The sequence below is a fragment of the Mastomys coucha genome, unplaced genomic scaffold (assembly GCF_008632895.1).
Source record: "Mastomys coucha isolate ucsf_1 unplaced genomic scaffold, UCSF_Mcou_1 pScaffold21, whole genome shotgun sequence".
In the NCBI taxonomy this organism is placed as follows: domain Eukaryota; kingdom Metazoa; phylum Chordata; class Mammalia; order Rodentia; family Muridae; genus Mastomys; species Mastomys coucha.
The window spans coordinates 137,224,750-137,248,654 of NW_022196904.1; the positions used below are offsets into that span (position 1 = coordinate 137,224,750).

Consider the following 23,905-nt stretch of genomic DNA (forward strand, 5'->3'; position numbering starts at 1 on the left):
TGCTGGGTGATGATTTTATTAAGTCCAGTGATAGGGAAGACTGAGAACACTCAAGACATTTATTTAGTAAAATAGTGCTCTGTCCTAGAGGGTTAAGGCACACGTGGTAATTAGAAAACTCAAAGGCTCAAGTGGAAATGCAGAGTCTGTGTACTCAGGCACACACATCTGGCCCCTCACATAATGATCTGAAGCCATCAACAGCAGTCAAGATGACTAACTTCGCCGAGAGTGGGCCGGTAGCTCAGGGAACACATGACTCCAAAAGGGTTAACTACAATTGGCAGGTGACACCATCCTATAGACACTGCAGTAGGTGAAGCCATCTTTTCCTTTCTTTCTGCTGCCAAGACTTCTGGAGCTCACTGGGCAAACTGCTTTCATTTACAGAAATGTGAGGGTTTGCATTTCTGTGGCTCTCCACCGAGAAGACAAAGCTAAGCTATGTCTCTGGGACCCTCTGGGGATTCCCAGGGAGTACTGAGGGCTTAAGGGCCTGGACAGCACCCCTCCCTGAACCAGCTCCTCTCAGGAGCAGTCAAGGCTGACAGAGGGGCAGAGCTGGGGACAGGCCTCCTTTACAATATCCTTAGGAGAGGAGCAGTGGCTTGAGCCCCTGTGGCTGGCCTCAGGGAATCCCACAATGCAGTGCAATTCTGAGTTGCCAGGTCCCAGGCTTTATCATCTCAGAGTAGAAGAGACAAGGCAAAATCTAACCCTGAGACCCAGACCAGGAAGTAAGGGGACTGCCCAGTATGGGACAGTCATTCCAGCCCAGGGACATGTAAGGGCTTTTCTTGTGTGCAGTGTGGATCTGGTTCCTAGGACAGCCACCATTCGGCACAGAGACATCAGTAAAGGCCAACAAAGCGGCAGTCATCAACTTAGGGTTAGCCTACAGAGGTGCCCTCCAGTTCCAATATAACTTAGGGGGAAAGATGGCAGCCTGGCCGGCCAGCATGTGGAATGTCAGCAGAAGGAATGCAAGATAAGCTCACCAAGGGCCCATGACCAAAGGCAAACACTGAACTTGCAGGCCCTGAGCTCTGATTTCAGTCACCTGCTATGGGAACCGCCAGCAGTCCCTCCAGAGAGAAGACCCAGTCTACTTGGGGAAGAGCAAGAGGGGCAGCTGGGTCTCAGTCAGCTGCTGCGCTTGGAGCTGAGGGAGGCGGCAGGCTGCAGAAAGGGCTGCAGCGCAGCTCTGCCTACGCCAGGCTCAGGGAAGGCTTGGATGTCACTTTTCCATGATCTGAAACTCCAACAGACCCTGCACTGTACCCCACCCAGGCCCACAGCCTCTGAGCCTGCTTAGGACTGTGCCTGGTCATGTCTAGGGCACCCGGATGTCTCCCTGCTGCCAGCTGTGGCTTCCCTCAGCTCTGGTCCAGGCTGTCGTCAGTGGGCTGCACCACAGTGTAGCTTCCCTGGCTGGAGGACAGCTGTCGGCTGAAGAAGGAGGTGGTTCGCTTTGGCTTCACCCGCTTGATCCCCTTGCCTGTGAGGGTGACAGAGAGGCTGAGAAGAGGCGCTGGGTGGGTGGCCCACACCCCAGGAGGCTGGGCTCCTCTCCCCCTGGGTCAGCTTCTCCTGGAGTGGTTTGGACTGTGCTTCCCCACCAGAGCGGTCATCACTGAGCCTGGATGTCCCTGGGCTGTATCATCAGTGGCAGGACGGACCCCATGGTCACCCTCACCCATCTCATCAGAGGCTGCAGAGGACTCCAGACTGACTCTGCTGGGTGACTACCACCACTAAGACAGGTATAGCTGATGACAGGAAGCCAAACTAAAGATGGAGGGCACAGCTATAGTCAGGGCTTGGCAGTGAAGGACCACCTTGTTTTGTTGGTTCACATCTGCAAGCTCATCAACTCACAAGGAAAAACATCCAATTCTAGCAACAGGCCTTTTACAAAATACTCATCTAATGCCCTTTAAATACTCAGGCCAAACAGTCTCGACAGCAACACACAGTGTGTGGCCAGGTGTTTCTGAGGCAAGAGGATAATGTCAAGTTCCAGGTCAGCCTGAGCTACAGTGCAGACTGGGTAATGCACTAGAATAAAAAAGAAGTGAGAGCCAGGAAGTGGTGCACGCCTTTAATCCCAGCACTTGGGAGGCAGAGGCAGGAGGATTTCTGAGTTTGAGGCCAGCCTGGTCTACAGAGTGAGTTCCAGGACAGCCAGGGCTATACAGAGAAACCATGTCTCAAAAAAACAAAAAAAAGGAGTAAGTGTTGGGGTTGGAGAGATGGCTCAGCTGTTAAGAGCTCTGGCTGTTCTTCCAGAGGTCCTGAGTTCAGTTCCCAGCACTGACATGGCAGCTCATAACCATCTCTTAACTTCAGCTCCAAATTCCAGTTCCCTGGTCTGCCTCCTCAGTCACTAGAAACTCAAGTGTACACAGATACACATGCAGAGAAATATGTATGGACTTAAAATAACTAACTTTAAATATTAAACCAAAAAGAAGAAGAAGAGGAAGAAGAAGAAAAAAGAGAAGGAAGAAGAGGAAGAGGAGGAGGAGAAGAAGAGGAGGAGAAAGAAGAAAAGAAAGGAAGGAAGGAAGGAAGGAAAGAAGAAAGGAAGAAAGAAAGAAAGAATGAAGCATAATGCTGCCTTGGAGGCAGGGAGGAACACTATAAAGTCCTCTGGGCCAGGCATGGTGGCGCAAGCCTTTATCCCAGCAGAGTAGCAGAGGCAGGCAGTTTTCTAAAAGTGCTAGGCCAGCCTGGTCTACATAGCAAGTTCTTGGGCAGCCCTGTCTCAAAAAAAAAAAAAAAAAAAAAGTCATCTTCATCTTTGGCTCTATGTGGAGTTTGAGCCCCATGAGACCCTGTTTCAAGAGAACAAAATACAGATGTGATATCCTGTCTTAGATGCTGAAACAGAACCAGAAGAGCGTGTGCATGTATTTAAAGACGGGGTCCAGCATGGCACCCTATCTGGCCTGGTACTCATTCTGTACTCCAGGTTGGCCTCCAATCTGAGAAATCTGCTTGCCTCTGCCTCCTGCGTGTCAGGGCTAAAGGTGCATGACATGATGCCCACCTTTAAATTTAATTAATTAATTAGTTAATTAATTAATTTTGAGTCCAATTTACAGAGTGAGTTTCAGGACAGCAAGGGCTACACAGAGAAACCTGTCTTGAAAAAGACAAAACAAAACAAAACAAAAAGTATTTTTCAGTTACCAGTCTACACAGGCTGGCTAGCACAGAGCTAATTTACTATTAGCCAAGGTGGCTTTGGACTTCTGATACTGCCTTTACCTCCCAAGTATAAAGCTAACAGGTGTATTTATCATAGCTGGCTTTAAAAATAACATCTTAGAAGCTAGAGAGCTCAGTATTCTACGATTCCTTGTTCTTGCAGGGACACAAGTTTGGTTTCCAGTACTCACATGAAAGCTTAAAACCATTTATAATTCCTGTTTGGGGATCTGATTCCCTCTTCTGGCCTCTGTATGCGCTAGGCACACAGGTGGTACATGCATATACATATATGAAGGCAAATATTCATATATATAAGATAGAATTTCTTTCTTTTTTTTTTTCTTTACTTTTCTTTTTGGTTTTTTGAGACAGAAAGGTTTCTCTGTATAGCCCTGGCTGTCCTGGAACTCACTCAGTAGACCAGGCTGGCCTCAAATTCAGAAATCCGCCTGCCCATGCCTCCCAAGTGCTGGGATTAAAGGCATGCGCACCACCGCCTGGCCACACTTCACATCTTTATCACAATATTATATGAAGTAAATTTATTTAGGCTTTGTGGGCCTCAGGAATGCTAGGCAAGTGTTCCACCACTGAGCCACATCCCCAGTTCAAGATATTTAAAGCTCTGGGATTATAGTCATGCCACCACACCTGAGTAAAATACATTTTTTCAGATTATGAAAATGACTTTAACTGGCTGTGGTGGCACTTATCTGTGATCTCAGCACCTGAGGTAGAGACAGGAGGATCAGGAGTTCAAAGTCATCACCAGCTAATATCAAGCTTTAAGTCTAGTCTATGTTAGAGAGAGATACCTAGAAAAACAAAATCCGGAGGGGAAGGTGGCGAACGCCTGTAATCCTACCACTTTCCAGGCAGAGGCAGACGGATCTCTTCAAGTTCAAGGCCAGCTTGGTCTATACAGAGAACTTAGAGCTACACAGGGAAACAGGGAAATGTTGTCTCAAAAAACAAACAAAAAACTTATTGGGGGAAGGGGTTTGTGCACCCCCGACAGGAGTGGAGGTCAGAGGACAACCACGTGGTGTTGATTCTCCTTCCACCAGAGGCCCTGGAGATGGAGCTCAGGTCCTGGGACTTGGTGGCAAGCCCCCTTACATGCTGAGCCATCTTACCAGTCCCCCTCCCACAAAAACCCTTTTATCTCAGAATAAGTCTAGGTGTATAAACTCACCCTGAAAACCAAACACACTGGACAAGGTATTCCTCTCCCCTTCCCACTTTTGGGAGCTCTCTCACTTTTCCTTAATACATCTACATTCACTGCTCAGAAACAAGAGCTATCAGCAATGTAGCTCAGCGGCAGAGCATTTGCTTAGAACAGCTGAAGCTCTGGGTTCAACTCCCACTACATTTAACTTTTTGTTTTGTTTTCTAAGACAGGGCCTATCAGGCTACAGGGATGGCTCAGCAGTTAATAGCACTGACTGCTCTTCCAGGTCTTGAGTTCAGTTCCCAGCAACCACATGGTGGCTCACAACCATCTGTAATGGGATCACAACTGACTCTTCTGGTGTGTCTGAAGACAGAGACAATGTACTCATATACATAAAATAAATAAATCCCCACCGGCCCCCCAAAAAAGACAGGGCCTCAGTGGGCAGTGGTAGCGCATACCTTTAATCCCAGCACTCTGGAGGCAGAGGCAGATTGAGCTCTGTGAGTTTGAGGCCAGCCTGGTCTACAGAGCTAGTTTTAAGACAGCCAGGGTTACATAGAGGATCCTGTCTCTGAACACCCATTCCAAAAGAAGTCTCCTTCCTGTTTTCTACATTCTGAAAGATGCTACAGTTGACAAGTCTGTCACTGTAGAAAAAGAAGGAAGGGACAGACAGGAAATGTCCCTGAGGGCCAAGGCCCCAGCTCTTCTTTTCTCCCACCCTCTGAAGTCCCTGTGGCATATGTGTGAATGAGTGTGGCTTACCGTCTTCCACATAGTCAATGGTGGAGAGATGCTGAATCCGGCTACACACCACACTACCCTGCCTTCGCAGCTTGGGGCGCTGGGTGGGAGGTGGAGAGAGGTTGGGAGCTTCGTGAGGGCCAGATGCGTCCTGGGGGAGAGTAGGCTCAGCGGCCTGGCTCAGCTCAATGCAGTACTCAATGAGGCCACTCATCAGCTCAGCCTAGGGAGGGGAGAGGGGCTGGTATGAGGCCACAGAGAAGCAACTGCTGAGGGACAACAATGACACACAGCTCTAAAGCCTTTGCTTGGGGTGTGGGGGGGAGGTGGCAGAGCAGGGGGACAGAGGGCAGGGAAGGTGTCCACCCGAGCTGACTTTACAGGTCAGGCCTAGAAAGGAGGGAGTTCTAGTCAGAGGCACAGCTGAGGAAGGCAGTGGACTGGGCTGCCACAGATGCACAGACTGGTGAGCTGTGTGGCTGAAGGGAGCTGCTTGTGCTGGCTGCAAGAAGCTTTGGCCTAAGGAGAGTGATACCTCATGGGTCTGGAAACACAACAGGCGAAGTGGCCAAACACCTTGGAAGCACAAGTGGTCAAACATCTGGAAGCACAAGTGTCCAAACATCTGGTAGCATGACTGGGCACCATGACAACAGCCTAGGGCTCTGCTCAAGTTACAGACATCACATCTTTGTCGAGAAACACAGTTACTGAGCACCTACTGTGTGAGTGGAACACCTACTGTGTGAGTGGCCCCTCAAAGGGGCTGAATATATTAGACTCCTGTGTGCTTATAGGTCAGAAGCCTGGAGATGGCATCACAGACACTGGTCTAGCCTCTGCTGCCTGTGGCCTTGACAGTAGCATAGCCCAGCCTAGGGAGGAAAAGGAGAGGAGGCAAGCTCCTACACTTCAGGCCTCAGTCTCCACATTCCCTCTTAACCTGCCTAAACCAAAGTGTAGACACTACCTACCATTCAACACACCTTCTCCTGAGTCACACCCACAGCCGCTGTATAGAACCTGGCCAGTGGGATGGAAGGGAATTCCCGACCCTGCCCAAGGCATCCAGGAAGCACTGAACTATTTATTCACCAGCGCTGCTGAGGGGAAGGTCAGAGACATCTGTCTACTCAGCACTGTCTTGACTGTCACCGAACTCTCCAAGCACAAGGAGCAAAAGCATGAGGAACATTCAGATCGGGAAGTGACAAACCAGGCTGTCACCATTCACATAACCAGCTACATGGAAAACCTGAAGAACCCAGGAACCTGCAGAACTGCAAGGCTGTGGCATGCCTGAAGAACACATCCACTGCATCTCTTCCCTCCCTCCCTCTCCTCTCCCCACCCTCCTTCCTTCCTTCCTTCCTTCCTTCCTTCCTGCCTCAGCTTCCACAGTGCTGGATTACAGGTGTGTGGCACCTGGCTTGTTAAGTAGTTCAGAATCCCACACAAGGAATGCTCAACTGACCCAGGCAGTGGTGGTGCACGCCTTTAATCCCAGCACTTGGGAGGCAGAGGCAGGTGGATTTATGAGTTCGAGGCCAGCCTGGTCTACAGAGTGAGTTCCAGGACAGCCAGGGCTATACAGAGAAACCCTGTCTCAAAAAACAAACAAACAAAAAAAGAAAGGAATGCCCAACTGATAAAAGCATATGTAAACACTCAATGACCAAGAACCTCCCAAACCTGACACATTCTTCTCTTTCGCCTACACGTATGTATGTAGTGTGTGGTATGTAGTGTGTGTGCGTGCCTGGCGAACATGGAGGTCAGAAGAGTGTTCAGTCCCTCAGACTGGAGCTGAAGGCAGATCCACCACGGTGGGGGCATTTGCCAACAAAGCCAAGTCCGCTCTAAGTCTAACCCTCAGCTGTTTCTCCGTCCACTTCCTTGCGTATGTGTGCGTGTTAACAATGGCTGGGTGTACCTATGCACCCAGTGTGTGTGTGTGTATGTACGCACTCGTGGCAACCATGCAGGTCAGACGCTTCCCTGCTCCTCCCTTCCACCTTGGTTGAGACCGAGCATCTTGCTTCCTTAGCTTCGCCAAGTACCCCATGCTACTGATCCATGAGTGTCTTAGGTGAGTCTCATCTGCACCTCCACCTCACCACGGGAGTGGAGGAATTACAGTGCATGCTACATCTGGCTTTTTACGTGGGATCTGGGATCTAGAATCAGGCTGCTCTTGTGCAGGAAGCGGTTTTACCCATGAGCCATCGTCTCCCTGGCCCAGCTTCTTTCCTTCTCTTCCTGTCTTCCTTTCTTGGGATGTAGTCTGGCTGTATTGCCAAGGCTGGTCTTGAACTTCTAGATTTGTAGGAGCCCCCTGCCTGGGTCTATAGTGCACACCACTGTGCCAGCACCAAGCACTTCACTTCGTTAAAGGACAGTGAGCCTCTCTGGAGCTTAGGAACCAAATCAACTGTGATCACTAGTGAACGCTACACACAGACCAATGGCTCAGACCGGTGAGTGAATCCAGAAAACAACAAAAAGCCCACATGTCAGGGCTGGAGAGATGGTTCTGCGGTTAAGAGTCTTTGCTGCATTTCCAGAGCATCCAAGTTCTGTTCCCGGCACCCACATCAGATGGGTCACAACTTCTTGTAACTCTAGCTGGCCTCCAAGAGCCGCTGCATACATATGACATACATATAAATCTTAAAAGTGAACAAAAATTAACCCTTACATATACACAATGTGACTTTGCAAGAACAATCCCATCAAGGAAGGACAGTTTCCAACAGCAGGTAATGGAACAACTGGCTCGCCATAAACCTTGTATATCAACCACACTCTATGTCTAACCAATGAACTTCAGCTGCACAGCACACACCAGTAATCCTAGCAATTGGGAGGCTGACTCTGAGGCCAACTTGGCCTATATACTAAGTTCCAGGGTACATATTGGGAACTTGTCTTAAAAAACAAACCAGGCGCCGGGTGGTGATAGCGCACGCCTTTAATCCTAGTACTCCGGGGGTTGGGGAGGGAGGCAGATCTCTGAGTTTGAGGCCAGCCTGGTCTATAGAGAGAATTCCAGGACAGCGAGGGCTACACAGAGAAACCCTGTCTTGAAAACAACAACAAAACAAAACAAAAACAAGGCTAGAGATGTGGCTCAACTCACAGCATGTTTGCCTAAAGTGCATGAAGTCCCAGACTCACTCCTCAGCACCACACAAATGGCATGGTGGCTCATGCCCGCAATCCTAGCACTCAAGAGGCAGAGCCAGGGGCTGGAGAGATGGCTCAGAGGGTAAGAGCACTCACTGCTCTTCCAGAGGTCCTGAGTTTAATTCCCAGCAACAACATGGTAGCTCACAACCATCTGTAATGAGATCTGGTGCTTTCTTCTGGCCTGCAGGCATATATACAAGCAGACTGTATACATAATGAATAAATCTTGGGCTGGTGAGATGGCTCAGCGGGTAAGAAGAGCACTGACTGCTCTTCCGAAGGTCTTGAGTTCGGATCCCAGCAACCACATGGTGGCTCACAACCACCTGTAATGAGATCAGACGCCCTCTTCTGGTGTGCCTGAAGACAGCTACAGTGTATTATGCCTGAGCGAGGGGGGATAGAGCGAGTGGCCATCTGTACAGCTACAGTATAGTCATACACATAAAAATAAGTAAATAAATAAATCTTTAAAACATAAATAAATAAATAAAATCTTTTTAAAAAAAATGGCAGAGGCAGAACTGTCATTCTCCAGTTCATCCTCCAGCTACACAGCAAGTGTGAGGCTAGACTTAGGTTACATGAGCCTCTGTCTACATATAGGACTCTGAGTGTGTATGTGCGCTCGCACACATGCGTGCGCATGAGTGTGCGTGAGTGTGTGTGTGTGTGTAAGAGAGAGAAAGGAATAGAGATAGACAGATAAATATCTAGATAGATAGATAGATAGATTAGATAAGATAGATAGAGAATTTCATTAGAATTAAAACAGCTCGCTGGGTAGTGGTGGCTCATGCCTTTAATTCCAGAATTTGTGAGGCAGGGGCAGGCAACTCTCTGAGTTCGAGGCCAGCCTGGTATATAGATTCAGTTCTAGAATGGCCAGGGCTACAGAGAAACCTTGTCTTGAAAAATTCCAAATTGGAATTAAAACATCTCTTCTAGTGAAATTGTTAAGAAAATGAAAAGCCAGCCAGACTCGGTGACACATTCCTTTAATCCCAGCACTCGGAGGCAAAGGCATGCCCAACTCTGAGTGTTAGGCCAGTTTGGTCTTTGGAGTAGGATTCAGGACAACCAGAGAAATGCTGTCTCAAAAATGAATAAATTAAAACAAAACAAGAAAAGAAAAGAAAGAAAACGGAAGGCCAGAGTACACACTGAACAGAAAAATCTGCTAATATCCACTAAGGGACCTCGTATATGGAAGGCAGAATCAACTCTCACCATCTGTGATGAAATCAACCCGCCACCACCACCACTACCATCACCACCACCACCGACGAGACAGGCAAAGCTGGCCATGGTGTACTGCCAGCAGAGGTGGGTGGATCTCATCTCTGTGAGTTCCAGGCCAGTCAGGGCTATATAGTGAGATCTGTCTCAAAACAAAACACACATAGACATAGGTACAGACACACACAGACACAGAGACAGACAGACAGACAGACAGACACACACACACATACACACAAAGAGGGGTGGGGGAATGATCAGAGCTCACCTGACACTACACACTAAGATCTGTAGGCAGAGTTAACCAGTGTGGAGTCACTATTCACTATGGAAGTGCATATTAAAACCTGCAGTGCCCATCTTACTACTAAGCTACTACAACAGGAAACAAATAATAGTTGGCAATGTCCAGTGTTCACCACAGTGGGGAGCAACGACCGAAACATGAGCTTGAAGCTGTGTGATGCTTTGGAAAACAGGCTGGCTGTTTCTAATAAATTGGATCCTATGCTCACTGCACAATCCAGCAATCTAAATCTAATTAAAATCCCTGAGTTTTTTTAGTATGACTTAAAAAAAGAGGGTCAGGGGCCAGAGACATGACTCCACCATCAGGAGCCCTGGCTGCTCTTCCAGAAGACCCAGGTTCATTCCCCAGCTCACAACTGCCTGTAACTCTAGTTCCACGGGATCCAACTCCCTTACACATATAAAGGTAAAACACTGATACACATAAGAAATTCTGGGCTGGAGAGATGGCTCAGGAGGTAAGAGCACTGACAGCTCTTCCAAAGGTCCTGAGTTCAAATCCCAGCAACCACATGGTGGCTCACAACCATCTATAATGAGATCTGATGCCCTCTTCTGGTGCGTCTGAAGACAACTACTGTGTTCTTATTTATAATAATCTAAATCTTATTTATAATAATCTAAATCTTATTTATAATAATCTAAATCTAAAAAAAAAAAGAAAAAGAAAAAGAAATTTTAAGAGGGTCTATATTGATGTAAAACCCTGTGCACAAATGCTCAGGACAACTTTACTGGCACAAATCAAGGTGGGAACAACTCACATGCTCTTCAGTGGGTATTTGAACTCTGCACTTGACCAGCTGACAGAGCATTTGCCTAACGTGTACAGCCTTGGATTTGATCCCCAGCAGCAGAAATAAACAAATAACAATGAAACAATAATTAATAAGAAGACAGAATGAAAAGAGACTAATCTGAAAAGCATGCTGCCAGTGAGAAGCAGCTGCTCACAGCAGCTGCCACAGAAGCGCTAAACACAACTTGTGTTTCTATTTGCAGGTGTCCGAGTATTCAATTTTTTTGAGGAGCAGAGGGAGAGGCCATATGTTTCCAAAGGAGTCCCTGGAATTTGTCTATGTGCTAAAAGAAGGGGGGGAGGGCTGGCAAGAACAGTCCCCAGAGAATCTCAGAGCAGGGTGCGGCTCTGAGTTGGTAGAGGAGGAAGCGAATGGGTGGTGGGCAAAAGGAAGGGGTCTAAGCAACACAGGCCCTCCCGGCCTCTGTCCCTCTGCACCTGCTCCTCAGCTGTCCTCTCAGGGGACACCAATCCTGGTGTGTGATCTCAGAGTTCTGCAGAGCTCAGCAGGGTGATGCAGGCCAGCTGCAGGCAGACATCCCATCCCTAGGCCCTGGGCAACACTGCACCCTCCTCCCAGGCACTGGGGACCTGGAACTGGCCTCTTGGCCGAGTGCGTGTGACCACACCACTACCTGCTTGGAGTAGATCCTCAGCAGCTTGTTGACAGGCGTGCCCTCACTGTCACCATCAAACTCCAGCCACAGGACAGGTTCTTCCTCCTCAGGGGAAGTGTGATCCCATGACAGCTCCTGAAAGCGCAGGCCCAGCAGCACATGCTGGCCAGAGGGAGACAAAGAACAGAGCTAAGGCCTCTCCTTCGCAGCTTACCCAGGGTGCTCTCCTCTCCACACTGACTGTTTCCCTTTCTGAGAGAGGGTCTCACTATGCAGCTCTGGCTAGCCTCAGGCTCACAGGCACATGGCGGCCTCTGCCTCCCTCTGCTGGGAATAGAGGATATTGATTGTTCTTGCTTGTTTTGTGGCATTGAGAACTGAACAGACAGCCTTATGTACACAAGGCAGACATGAACTCTACCAGACCTCCATGCTAAGTCTGCATTTCTTCAATGCTTTCCTCCGACAGTCAGCCCCCCTGATGGTCAACTGCTGCGTAGGGAGGGTTGGTGACACCACGGCCTACATGGTGAGCCAGAGGTAAGACAGCCACCAAATGCAGGGATGAGCAGGTCTTGGCCAGTGCAGGGAGCTCCAGCAGGAGTCTGAAAAAACGGCCAGATGGTCTCCATCACTGGCCAGGAGGAGCAGCAAGGTGCTGGCAGACACTATCCACTCAGTCAGAATCCCAGCTGCCACCCCTCTGCCTCAGCCGAGTGCATGGCTCAGGAAAACAGACCCAGAACAGGCTCAAAGACGATTCTAGAGGTCATGAGCAGACTTCAGGGATACGAGGGAGGCAGAGTCTCCAATAGTCTACACAATACTGTTCCTAGGATGCCCATAGACCTAGGGGAACCAGGAAGGCATGGACAAGACCCCACTCCCTTCTAACCCACCACAGACAATTCAGTCCAACCCTGAGGATCTCAATCGAGGTGGTACCTTCTCCCTGTTGTCGATGACATGCACACCCTCCAGACTGATGGCCACAGTCACTGGTTTGCGCCCACCCCGATGCAAGAAGCCCTGGGCTGGCTTGTCAACCTCACCATGGAAGAAGGCACACCTGGAAAGGGGACTCGTGTCAGCCGCTCCCTCCAGCACCTAGCACACAGGGAGGTCTACTCTGGATACCTGAGGCTCATAAGCTGTTTGGGTGACTGAGAGGTAAATAGAAAAAAGCCTGCCTTGAGGATTGGGGAGGCAGACGCAGAGACAGGAAGAAGTATGGGTAGCTGAGGGTGGTACCACCCAGTTGGCCATGCAGAAGTAGACTGAGCGGGCAGAAGGATGGACACCGTGGGCAGAGGAAAGCACAAACCCAAGGAAGAGGACAGAGCAAGCTGCACGAGGGAATCTGGGGCCTCCGTAAGAGGTAAGGTTGAGCCTGCAGCACTGTCCCCGGCAGAAGTCCCTCAGCAGCAGGGACATGCTGGAGCATTCAGGAAGTGATGGCAGTCTAGGATAGTGGCTTCTGGGCTAAGACTAAAGGGGAAAGTGAGGTGGTTTAAGGGTGGCAAGACACTCAGCAGCTGCCTTCTTATGCCAGGACATGACTTCACTCATGCTGAGGCTCACCCTTGCCTAAGCCGCAGCCCAAGTCAAAGCCAGCTCTCTCTGTACAGGAGGGGACTAGAGGTGAGTATACTCCCATCCTGGAAAATTCTACACCCCTCCTCAGCTCTGAGGTGCAGGTGATGAGGAAACTGAAGCTGTCTGTCATAAGACCCGCCCACTCCTATCAACTTTTTACTCACTCCTGGAGTACCCAGTAACATGCATGTGTGCACAATGTGTACACATACACACACACACACACACACACACACAAACACACGCACACATGATGTCACTGCATCCATTATAAAAAAACAGCAAATCCTTTGTCCCTGCTAGGCCCACATCTCCTCTCCCACTGTCCAGTAAAACTCCATAAGAGCTAGGCATTGCTGCTCCTAACCTTCTCGCTCATATTATCCTCCTCTCCCACCTCCAGCAGGCTGAGGCCAGTCCACAGCACAAAGCGAGGCTCAATAGGGCACAATGACCATGACCTTCAAGATGAAGGACTGAAGCATGTGGTGCTGGCCTGGACAGACACTCCTGCCCAGAAGGTGCCCCGCCCCGTACCCCCCAACCAGCTGTTCTTCTCTACCCACCCTGTTTACTCATCTCCCTGGCCATTTCGCAGGGCTCCAGATGTGAAACAATTTACCAGTCATTTTTTTTAGCCCCAGACCAGGGGCCCAAATGCCCGTGTAGAATCGGCATTCATCTAATGGGTGTCTTTCAGCTGTCACAGGCAAGGCCAGGTTCCCACCATAATGAACCTGCTCCACTGCAGCCTGCATCCCAGCAATGACAACTGGTCAACACAACAGGCTCCACGTTTGGGGATTCACCCATGTCTAGGTTGCTGTTCCAGCCTCCTCTGTTCTCCTGGCTGCTATTTACAGTGGTTCTCTACCTCTGATTTCCCAGTCAAAGAGAAGCTCCTTCACTGTGTGGGGCATACCCGTCAAGAGAGAACTATTCGTTACACACCATGTGTGTGAACAAGAGCCAGGCCAGTGAGTGGCTGTAGCTGGTAGGAAGAGAGGACCGATGAAGAGTCCTACTCAGAGATGGGTAGAACAGGGACTGCCCTTTGGGACCACTGCCAAGCCAGGTCTTTAAGAGAAGGACAGTGCCACTGGAGCACAGGTGGGATGCAAGCTGCCACATGCTGGGGTCAGGGACAGTCCGGAGGGTACAGAGAGAGGTGGCAGGAGCTCCCAAGATGCATCACTTACCCGTAGAAGGGCAACTCATGGCACTTGAGGAGGTACGCATGATAGTGGGAGCCCAGGGTGGTCTCACGCTCACTGCTGTTGCCGGTCACTTCCTTCACCTGGCGGTAGGCATTCAGCAGGCCCTGCTCACCTGGCCCAGTCTTGGTCCCACGGCCCCGGAAGGCAGCAAAGAGGCCGTGGCCTCGCTTGCAGAGGTGGGCAGGGAGGAAGGAGTCCAACTTCTCTCTGAAGGGGAAGGAAAATAGATAGTGGTGGTCCTCCCGGATATTGAGGATTTTAGGGTGTGACTGGTATGCTCATAGGGTAGGCAAGGATTGGCAGGTGTCAGGCCTTAGGGACCTTCAAGGCTTGATTGCACCAAGGCCCATGCTGTGTGCGTGTATGTGTGTGTGTGTGTGTGTGCATGTGTATGTGTGTGTGTCTGTGTGTGCGCATGTGCATGTGTGTATTTGTGTGTGTGTATCTATGCGTGAGTATGTGTGTACATGCATGTGTATGTGTCTGTGTGTGTGCATGTATGTATGTGTGCATGTGCATGCGTGTGTATGCATATGCGTATGTGTGTTTGTGCGTGTGCATCTATGTGTGTATGTGTGTGTTATGTGTGCATGTGCATGCGTGTGTATGCATATGTGCATGTGTGTTTGTGCGTGTGCATCTATGTGTGTGTGCACGAGCATGTGCGTACATGCGTGTATGCGTGTGTTATGTGTGCATGTGCATGCGTGTATGTGTGTGTGTGTGTGTGTGTATTGGAAGGTGCCAGGGTTCTGAACGCAGACTGCAGACAGATTCCCACTGCTCCCACCCAGCTCGGAGCCAACCCTGCCTGATATGCAAGGCCCACCACTGAGTTGGGGGTGGGGTGCTCTTCCTCTTAAGAGAAAAATGAGGTTCCCAGAGGAGGCAGAGGCAGGTGGATCTCTGAGGGTTCAAGGCCAGCCTGGTCTACAAAGTGAGTTCCAGCACAGTAAGGACTTTTATACAGGGACACTCTGTCTGGAAAAAAGGAAAGCGGGGTGGAGAGATGACTCAGCAGTTAAAAGCACTGACTGCTCTTGCAGAGGTCCTGAGTTCAATTCCCAGCAGCTACATGGTGGCTCACAACCATCTGTAATGGGATCTGATGTCCTCTTCTGGTGTGTCTGAAGACAAACACAGTATACTCATACACATAAAATAAATAAATCTTGAAAGAAAGGAAGGAATGAAAGAAAGAGAAATAAAGAAAAGAAAGAGAGAGAGAAACCAATCAACCAATCAACCAACCCAGAGTATACACGGTGGAGCCGAGGGGAGCAGGCCCAGGTGTGGTCAGATCAGAGCCCTTCCGCAGGGCAGGTTCTGAAGCACTGTCTGTCATAGCCAGCTGTGAGACCAGCAAGGGGCACCTGCCTATCTGCAGAGTAGGGACAGAGATACCACCTGTTTCTGGTAACAGTTACCCTGACACTAACCCTAACCCTAAGTTAACCCTAACCTTGAGTGCCCCAAGCTGGCAGAAGGCAAACAGGGCGTTATCAAGACCAATTTTCACCCAAGAGGGAAGAACACACACCACACCACCTTATGGTACATGCGAGGCACTATGGAGAATCCTTTTCCCATCAAATGAGGTCTGGCTGGCACTCAGGATCAGGAGAGAGCAGAGGGGCTTGAGATGTGCTCAGGTCAGGATGGGAAGCCAGAAAAAGGCGGAGGAACAGCCTGGCTGGAGCAGGTATCAGAGTAACATCCATGTTTGGAGGCTGGACACGAGTTTTCTAAATGAATACAACTTTCTCCATCCAAAATAATACGAATGGTATGACACTATGCCCCCACTTCTCAGGGCAGCTGTGCCCATTTCACTATCTGTGTCCCACCCTTACCCAAGTCCCAAGTTTGACACCAGTTTCCACTTGTGCCTGCTGGCTCCAAACATAGTCATCAGCACCAGGTCTCTGGCCCCATAAACTGCTTTGCTAACTTTCCCACTAGCTGCAGGGTTGGGGAAACAAGGAGTCCAGGTTAGGAACAGGTCACACCTGAATCTATCCTAAGTTTTGTTTACCACAGGGTTTCATGTAGCGCAGGCTGGCCTCAAACTCACTCTAGTAGTTAAGAATGGCCTTGAACTCCTGACATTCTGGTTTCTGCTCCTCACTGCGAGTGTAAGCCACCATGCCTGGCTCATAACTCTTTAGCCCAGGCTGGCTTGGAACTCATGGTAATCCTGTCTCAGTCTCCCGAGTGCTGGGATTATAGGTGTGAGTCACATCTGGCCCCTGGAATTACTTCTAAACCTCAGGATCACTCACATCAATGGAGGCAGAGCCCAATCTGGTCTGTTATTATGGCAGACTCAACTCTTCTTTTCAAGGCAGTTTCTGTACGTAGTCTTGGCTGTTCTGGGACTCACTCTATAGACCAGGCTGCCCTTGAACTCACAGAGACCGACCTGCCTCGGTCTCCTAACCTAACCCCAAGTGCTGGGATTAAGAGTGTAAGCCATCTCTGCCCTCCAACTCTCATCTTTCTAGACAGGCTAGCAGCAGCCAGCGGGGCTTGGTAAGTGCCTGGGGAACAGGATTCTATTCTTGGGGGTTCGAAGTTGAGCTGAACTGTTTGTGGTTACTGGGGGGCCGGCACATTGTCAGTTCCTCCAGACTTCAGCTAAAGGTGGGGCTCCATCTGAGTGTCTGTGCATCCTTGTGCTGAGGACCCCTCTTAGACATCCCTTCACATGTGTATCCACTGGGACGAAGGAAAAGGAAACTCAGAAAAGTGGAGAACTCACTCACTTAGGCCATCCAGTGAGCATGTATGCATCAGAGGCCTGACTTGGAGACTGTCTACCTTGCAGATCCCAGACCCACTTATAGCTAGAGTCTTGCACAGCAGCTTTCCCACTGGGTGCCCGTCTCAAGTCTCACTGTCCTTACCTCAGAGTGCAGGCAGCAGGCTGGCCAGGCTGGTAGGGCCCAAGCTGCACACGGCACACGAGGGCACCCAGCACCTCACAGTCCTCCAAGTCACAAGGGTACCGAGCGGTCAGCACGTTGCCCTTGGCTTCCTCATAGAGCAGCCGCAAGACCTCCTCATCATGGATCTGCAGACCAGCATGGCGTGAGGACATGGCTCAGAGGAGCTGGGCAAGCATGACTGTCTAGTGTCTAGAGGTTAGGGGGCGCCGGGCACTGGCATGCAGGAACCCAGTGGCACTACCTGGGCTCTGCCTTACCTGGAGTTCTCGGCGCTTGGGGAAAAACACATTCCTTCGGAACTGAAGGGAAGGCTCATCTGGAGAGAGGGGCTAGAGTCATTTTCTGGTCCCCCAGCTTAAGGCAGTCCCATCCTGCCCTATCCTGCATGGCCCATACCCCAGCTCCCAACCTCACTCTTCTCCATGGAGAGAGCCCTCCTGAATGGGGGCTGCTGACCAAACAGCACACAGCGCATCTCTGTTCGAAGCCCCTCCCAGATTCCCAGCCTACCCTTCCCAAGGCTCCCTTCAGATGCCCCTGTCCCAGACACTAACCCATAGCTACATCATCATCTGTGGCGTCGGTGAATCGCAGCAGCAGCTCTGGCCACTGGCGGCCCAGTTTGTAGGGCTGGTGCTTGGGTTTCAACTGTACCTCTGCAGGGCAAGAGGGGAGATAGATGGCCATGAAGCTGCTGACCAGGCCAGAGGTGCCTAGCCACCTATTATATTGTCCACCAACAAGGAGGACGGCCACGACCAATAATCACTGAGCAGGCCCAGAGCCACTCCAAAGGGTTCACGTGTCTTCACCCTGGAAAAACCCCGACCTCCATTCTACCCTGGAGAGAACCAGGCTCAGGGTGGTTAGGTCAACTACCCCAAGTCGTGGTATATGGTATGTGACTGATTCAGCTTGTACACCAGAGGCCTAAGAAGTAGGTGATGGGCTGGCCACCTGAGAGCTGAGGGGTTGTTGAGCAAAGAGACACATGGCGAGGATGCTACTATGTGCTTGCCAGTCTTCTGACACAAATACCCTTCCCCACTAACGACAGGGCAATTTGTCCTGCCAGACAGATGCCAATGATCCTCTGGACACTTGAACCTTCGTTCTGGACCCTGAGCTTGACCAGATAGCAACCCCAGCTTCCAGGTGGCCTTCCTGCCTCATCACTTCCATCCAATCTCTGCATCAGCTCCAGTCCTTTCTTGTCATATTTCTGTCCACAGCATCATTTCTGTCACCTCCCCCACTGCCTCCATCGCCAGGCTCACGAGATGGGGCTGTGGGGCAACAACATCACTCACTTTACCTGAAGCCCACAAGGGATGGCAGCTTCCTAGGACCACACAGATCCAAAGCCTAGGTTTCCAAGCCTCTCTTTAATATGCTTTGGTCCTCTGTCAGAGGATCCCATGGTCTGATTCCCTGTCTGTCCTAGCACTCACAGAGTGGGAGAGCAGGCCTGCAGACAGCTCTATGTTCCTCCTGCCTTCATTCCCAAGTCCCAGAGATCCTGCCATCAGAATAGGGATATCCCATCACAGCCTCAGGCTTCCCCAGCCACCATCCAAGTCAGGGTAACAGTTCCTGGAGCCTGTTCCATGCAAAGGATGGGGAGAAGGGCAAACACACCAAACTGAGGGGCGGTAAAACTCCTGCTTCACAGGCACTCACAGCTAGATCCGCAAGCCTCTGCTTAGTCTGGGGGTGGGCAGAGGTGTGTGTGTGTGTGTGTGTGTGTGTCCTGGGATCTGAAGTAGCCTTTCAGTTCCCACCCCAGCCTGGGAAGAACGCTGGTGTTGAGTGTACTGCAGCCTCAGGCACTCTCCTGGGCGGCCGGGCCACACAGGCAATGCATTCAGTTCTAGCCACTGGCAGGCTGTGGAATGTGAGGTAGCAGGATGGAGGAGGTGGAGGAGGAGCAGGCTGCCCAGCAGCAGCACTGGGAGCCCCTGTAGCAGAGCAGTGGCCACCCACTAGGGACTGCTATCCCCAGCTTTCCACACAGCCAAGGGGCCCACAGCCTTGACCAGAGGCTCAGAGGGCAAAGGAGAGGCTAGGCCAGCAGGAAGAGTGTGGGCGTGAGCCTGGGAACAACTGTGCAGGAAGTGAAGGGGGCAGGGGAGTTGCTGGGAGGAACAAAGATGGGGGCTGGAGCTCCTCCCATAGGACAGAGGCAGAAACCTTAGGGGTCTCAAGCAGAGCCCCCCCACCTCCCCATCCCCAGGGCCTGACCCAGGCTGCCCTGATCAAATTATTGAGACCAAGTGTGCCCCTTTCCTCCACACAAGGGGAACAGTCACATTTTTGTTGTTTCCTTTTTTGTTTTTTGTTTTTTTTCCAGGACAGGGTTTCTCTGTGGAGCCCTGGTCATCCAGGAACTCACTCTGTAGACCAAGCCGACCTTGAACTCAAGAGATTCGCCTGCCTCTGCCTCCCTCGGCCTTCTACATGCTAGGATTAAAAGTGTGTACCGCCACTGCCTAGCTGTCGTTTTCAACACTGAGGACTGAACCCTGGGCTTTGCACAGGCCTGGCAACTACTCTTACCTAATGAGCTGTATTCTTGATCCTCAAAGGGAATTTTTTAAAAAGTATATTTTCATATATGTTCAACTTTATAAAAATCATTATTATGATTATTATTGCGTATGCATGTGTGATCATGAATGTGGAAGTAAAGAGTACTACTTGTAGGAACTGGTTCTTTCCTTCCACACAGGTTCCAGGGATCAAACTAGGATCACCAGGCTTAGGGGCAAGCACCCCTTTTACCCACTGAGCCATCTTGCTGGCCCTTAAAGGAAAATTTAAGCACAGAAAACATTCCCAGGGCCAGCAAATGATGACACTAAGCCTCCTTTTGTCTCTTTACTTCCATGTCAACAGATTCAGGGACCACAGTAAGGGACTTTATTCACTTGCCCGAGAGTCTATAAAACTCTTGTCTTCATTCCCATCCCACAGTGGGGCCCCAGCCTCCAGGGGCAGGAAGTGTGTGGTCATAGTGCCAGACACCAGGTAGGGTGGAGGCCCCACACAGAGTAACCATGTTTCTCTTCTCCCTGCAGCCCACACCTAAGCAAAGGAGTGACTGTACAGGACCACTTCTGGAGCTCTATGTACCCTCTTCCCTACTGTCAGCACCAGCATGCAGTCCAAGACCACCCACCAGCCCACTGTTCCAGATCTCAGGACTTCACATGGTAGGGCGGACCTAAGCCATGGGCAAACACTGAAGTTACATTCCCCAGGTGAGGCCCACTTTGCATCCCCTGTAAGCAGGAGACCCAAGGTCGGGGCTCGAGTAGCATTGCACCAGCACAAGAAAAAGGCAGAGACCAAGGATCCTGGGACACACCAGGTCCCATCTTCCCTGACAGGAAGTGGCCACGGGTTCTGGTCGCTAAGCCCTCTCTCTGTGCGGTTAGTGTCCTCACCTCCCCAGGACGTTCCCTCGAGGTTAGACCTTACCCAGCAGAGGGGACACGAGCCAGAGTGCGAAGGCCTCCAGGGCTATGTCTGGGAGCTGCAGCACTTCACGGACTGCACGGTGCAGCTCATGGGCACTGATCGAGGACAGGTTCTCCACGGCCAGGGGCACTACCGTGTCATCAGCCAGATACACCAGTACATCAGCTGCTGGAATACAGGTCAGGCAGGGTCAGCTGAGGTCCACCACCAGCCGGATCGGCATTCTCCACCACCCTCTGCTCCTTATCATGAGCCGGGCTGTACTGACACAACCTCTCGAAGTTTCACTAACAGTGATGCTTATGGCTTTTAGTAACATGCACCTGAAGTCCCAAGGCAGGACACAGGACGCTAAAGCTGCAGGATCTCAAGTTCCAGGTCAGCCTGGGCTATAAAGCAGACCCGGTATTTTAAAAAATAAACAAATGCCCGGCAGTGGTGGCACACGCCTTTAATCCCAGCACTTGGGAGGCAGAGGCAGGCGGATTTCTGAGTTCGAGGCCAGCCTGGTCTACAGAGTGAATTCCAGGACAGCCAAGGCTACACAGAGAAACCCTGTCTCGAAAACAAACAAACAAACAAACAAAAAAACAAATAAAAGTGCTGCCTTTAAGAACCTCTTGAGACATCAAACCATCCAGAAACTGTGGCCCAGGTACCAGCCCCATTTCACCCCAAACCGCCTCCCTCCCTCTGCAGCACAGAATACTGCTGTTTCCACTATTTCTCAGGTGGAGAAACAGAGCAGGGTAACCCATCCTGAGGTCACAATTCCCCATCAGGCTGGGAGCAAGGCCAACGAGTCACCTTCTGACTCTGTCTGGGTCAGACTAAGAGGACAAGGAGGATTTCTAAGACCATCCTGAGTTACAGCAGGTTCCAGGTCTCAGCTTCATTAGGACTCTTCAAAACTCTAAGGATCAATGCTATGGCTTCTGCAGATAGCTCTAAGCACACGCAACTCAAATAGCCCAGTGTTCCCGTATAACAAGCTGGATTCCCATTGGAAGCCAGAGCCAGAGATACTTGGCAGGTTGGTCAGACTCAAATTCCCCATCTCTCAACTATAAGCGCAGGAAAGGAGCACTGAGTTTGAACCTGCAGTCCTGCTCAGCCTCTAGCCTGACTCTGTGAGTCCGCTGTAAATCTGTAAAAACAGTTAATGATGCTTCTTCAGAAGGTCACCATCAATCCCATGAGGCTGCTGAGAGCACACAGTCAGCACACTGAAGCAGCTTTTTAGATTCCGGTCTTTTCTGCTCCAACAGCTACTGTGAGAGACCAGGAGACTGAGGTTCAGATCCACTTTACAAGGCAGAAAAACTGGCCCCGAAGGCTCAAGTTCATGATCAACCTTGGTCTGCTCCAGTAGTCCAGGACCTAACAACCTCTCTAGGGCCTAATTTTCCTCCCAATAAAATGAAGAGGTGGAGAATCCCTGCTTTCAAAGAGCTGTCTGCAAGAAATAAATGGGACAAAGAAAGTGGTGTCACTTTCCAATCATGTGTCTTCATTTGGAGACATTCCTTCATTTGAAGACAAACGAGAGAAGGTTCAGGAGTGTGGCTTGGTCAGTAAGGGAGAGACACATCCCAGCTAAGTCCTTTGATTTCTATGACTCTGCCACACCTAAACACATCTTATTACTTATTACATGATTAACTTACTGAAAAAGACAAGCCGGAGTCACGTCCCCAGGGCTGGAACAAAAAGAGTACAGAAGATATGAAAGACTAAAGTAGAGACCTACCTCGGGTACCCACTGAAGAGACGCTACTTCGGTGGGACCGCTCCGCAGGGCCGGGCTGTCCCGCGTTGCTTTCTGCCCCCTCCATCTGCAGTAGAAACGCCAGACAATTAATGGAGGGTCTTGAGGCGATGGTCTCCTCAAGCTCTCAACCAAGAAGCAAAGGGGTCCCGGGCTCGGTCTACAATTCTTAATCTGTGTACAGGGATCAAATGTGTAGGCTGAAAGTAGAGAGAGCGACTTGACCCTCAGCCGAGTGCAGATCGGAGTGGGCTGAGTCAGAGCAGTGACCGTCAGGTGCAGGGGTCTCAAGTCTCTCGTAAGAAATGGGCAAACAAGTTAGGGCGCGCCCCTGTCCAGGGCGGGGACACGGGCAGGGTGTGGCCCCGCTCTCCCCTCGCAGGGTCGCAGAGTCTGGTGCCTCACTTCAGAATGCCACCCGACTCAGGCCTCCAGTTCTGGACTCACCGCTACGCCCACGGGCTGGGGTCTCGGGTCCTGCCCAGGGTCGATTCGCAGGCGTTGCGCCGCGGAAGCTGCCGCGGGAGGAAGCGCAAACCCGAGGCCCCGCCTCTCCGACTGAGAGAGCCAATTGGAGCCAGGAGCCTCGGAGCACGCGTACACACGCATTTCGTTCTTCGGTCCCTCCTACCCCGCTCCCCCGCCCCCCACCGGTTCCTAGCTTGGTTAGGTCACGCAAGTCCAAAAGCGGTCTAACCACGCCCCTGACATGCCTAGTCCTGTGTTGTCCGTACCCCGTAACCCCCACCCCGGCAAAGCCACCTACACGAACAGTGTTGCTCCATGCATAAGACCCTTGGTCTGTAATAGGATGTGGGGAAGATTCCTGAGAACCAAGGCTGAGGGCAAGAGTGTGCAGCTACCGCTCCGTGTGACTTGACTGGGCCCCTCTCTGAAATGGAGATGCTTTCCTGGGACCCATCCCAGGAAAGGAGGGTGTCCCAGTCCTCTTGGGGCTGTTCTGAAGGCCTGAGGGGTACTGGCTCTTGGCCTTGGATAGGAGTGGAGGCCCTAGACAAGTCCCTTGCCCTCTAGATCTGTTTTTTTTTTTTTTTTTTTTTTCACCTGTTAACAAGACTGAATGACTCTCAACAATCCCTTTCACTCGAAAATTAGGTATGTACCTTGGAAACATAGGATTTGCAGTGCTTCCAGGGTGCAGTCATATAAGCCTGGATGTTTTAGAGACATAGCCTCCAAGATCCTGAAGTTCCAGGGATTGTGGTTCCCAACGTCTTATCACCAACTTGTTCTGACAAACCATCACATGTGTGCCTAAGGCCTAGAACGTATGGAGAAAAACAAGTCCATGGGCCATATACATGCCACTTGAGCCAGAAATTGTTTCTGGTGCCAGCAGTGGCTTGGGATCAGGAACAGGGTCATGTGTTCTCCTTGCCACCTGGTTTCTTGCTGAAAAACTGATGAAAGCTTCCAACCTGTCTTCAGTATTTTGTTTTGTTTTGTAGAGCTCTTCAATTTAATTCATCTAGGGACAAACTTGATGGCACACAAGCCTTTAATCCTATCAGAGAGAGACAGACAGGCAGATCTCTGATTTCCAGGGCACACAGGGCTATACAGTGAGACCCTGTATGGGGGG

General features: G+C 50.7%; 1 protein-coding gene across 2 annotated transcripts; it reads right to left on the minus strand.

Annotated features, from left to right (window-relative positions):
• Frmd8 (FERM domain containing 8) lies at positions 1-22,850 on the minus strand. Of its 2 annotated transcripts, none has more exons than XM_031389371.1 (11): positions 22,750-22,850; positions 22,285-22,369; positions 20,535-20,699; positions 17,609-17,710; positions 17,312-17,370; positions 17,013-17,179; positions 14,089-14,313; positions 12,239-12,362; positions 11,312-11,455; positions 5,162-5,363; positions 1-1,498 (listed from the first exon to the last, which is right to left on the minus strand). In XM_031389371.1, exons 2-11 carry the CDS (start codon positions 22,367-22,369, stop codon positions 1,377-1,379), a joined length of 1,395 nt encoding a protein of 464 aa, XP_031245231.1. In that variant the 5' UTR covers positions 22,750-22,850; the 3' UTR covers positions 1-1,376. The 2 variants fall into 2 exon arrangements, with proteins under 2 accessions (XP_031245231.1, XP_031245230.1); XM_031389370.1 differs by having other exon boundaries at positions 20,535-20,702.
• Between the last annotated feature and the right edge of the window lie 1,055 nt (positions 22,851-23,905).

Bases quoted from the DNA above. Each gene is read 5' to 3' on its own strand.
- Frmd8 (XM_031389370.1), bottom strand. From the start codon at position 22,369: ATGGAGGGGGCAGAAAGCAACGCGGGACAGCCCGGCCCTGCGGAGCGG. The intron at 17,371-17,608 runs GTTAGTGTCTGG...CCCTCTCTCCAG, and splicing joins AGATGATGATGTAGCTATGG to ATGAGCCTTCCCTTCAGTTC. The intron at 17,180-17,311 runs GTAAGGCAGAGC...GCTGGTCTGCAG, and splicing joins CCAAGCGCCGAGAACTCCAG to ATCCATGATGAGGAGGTCTT.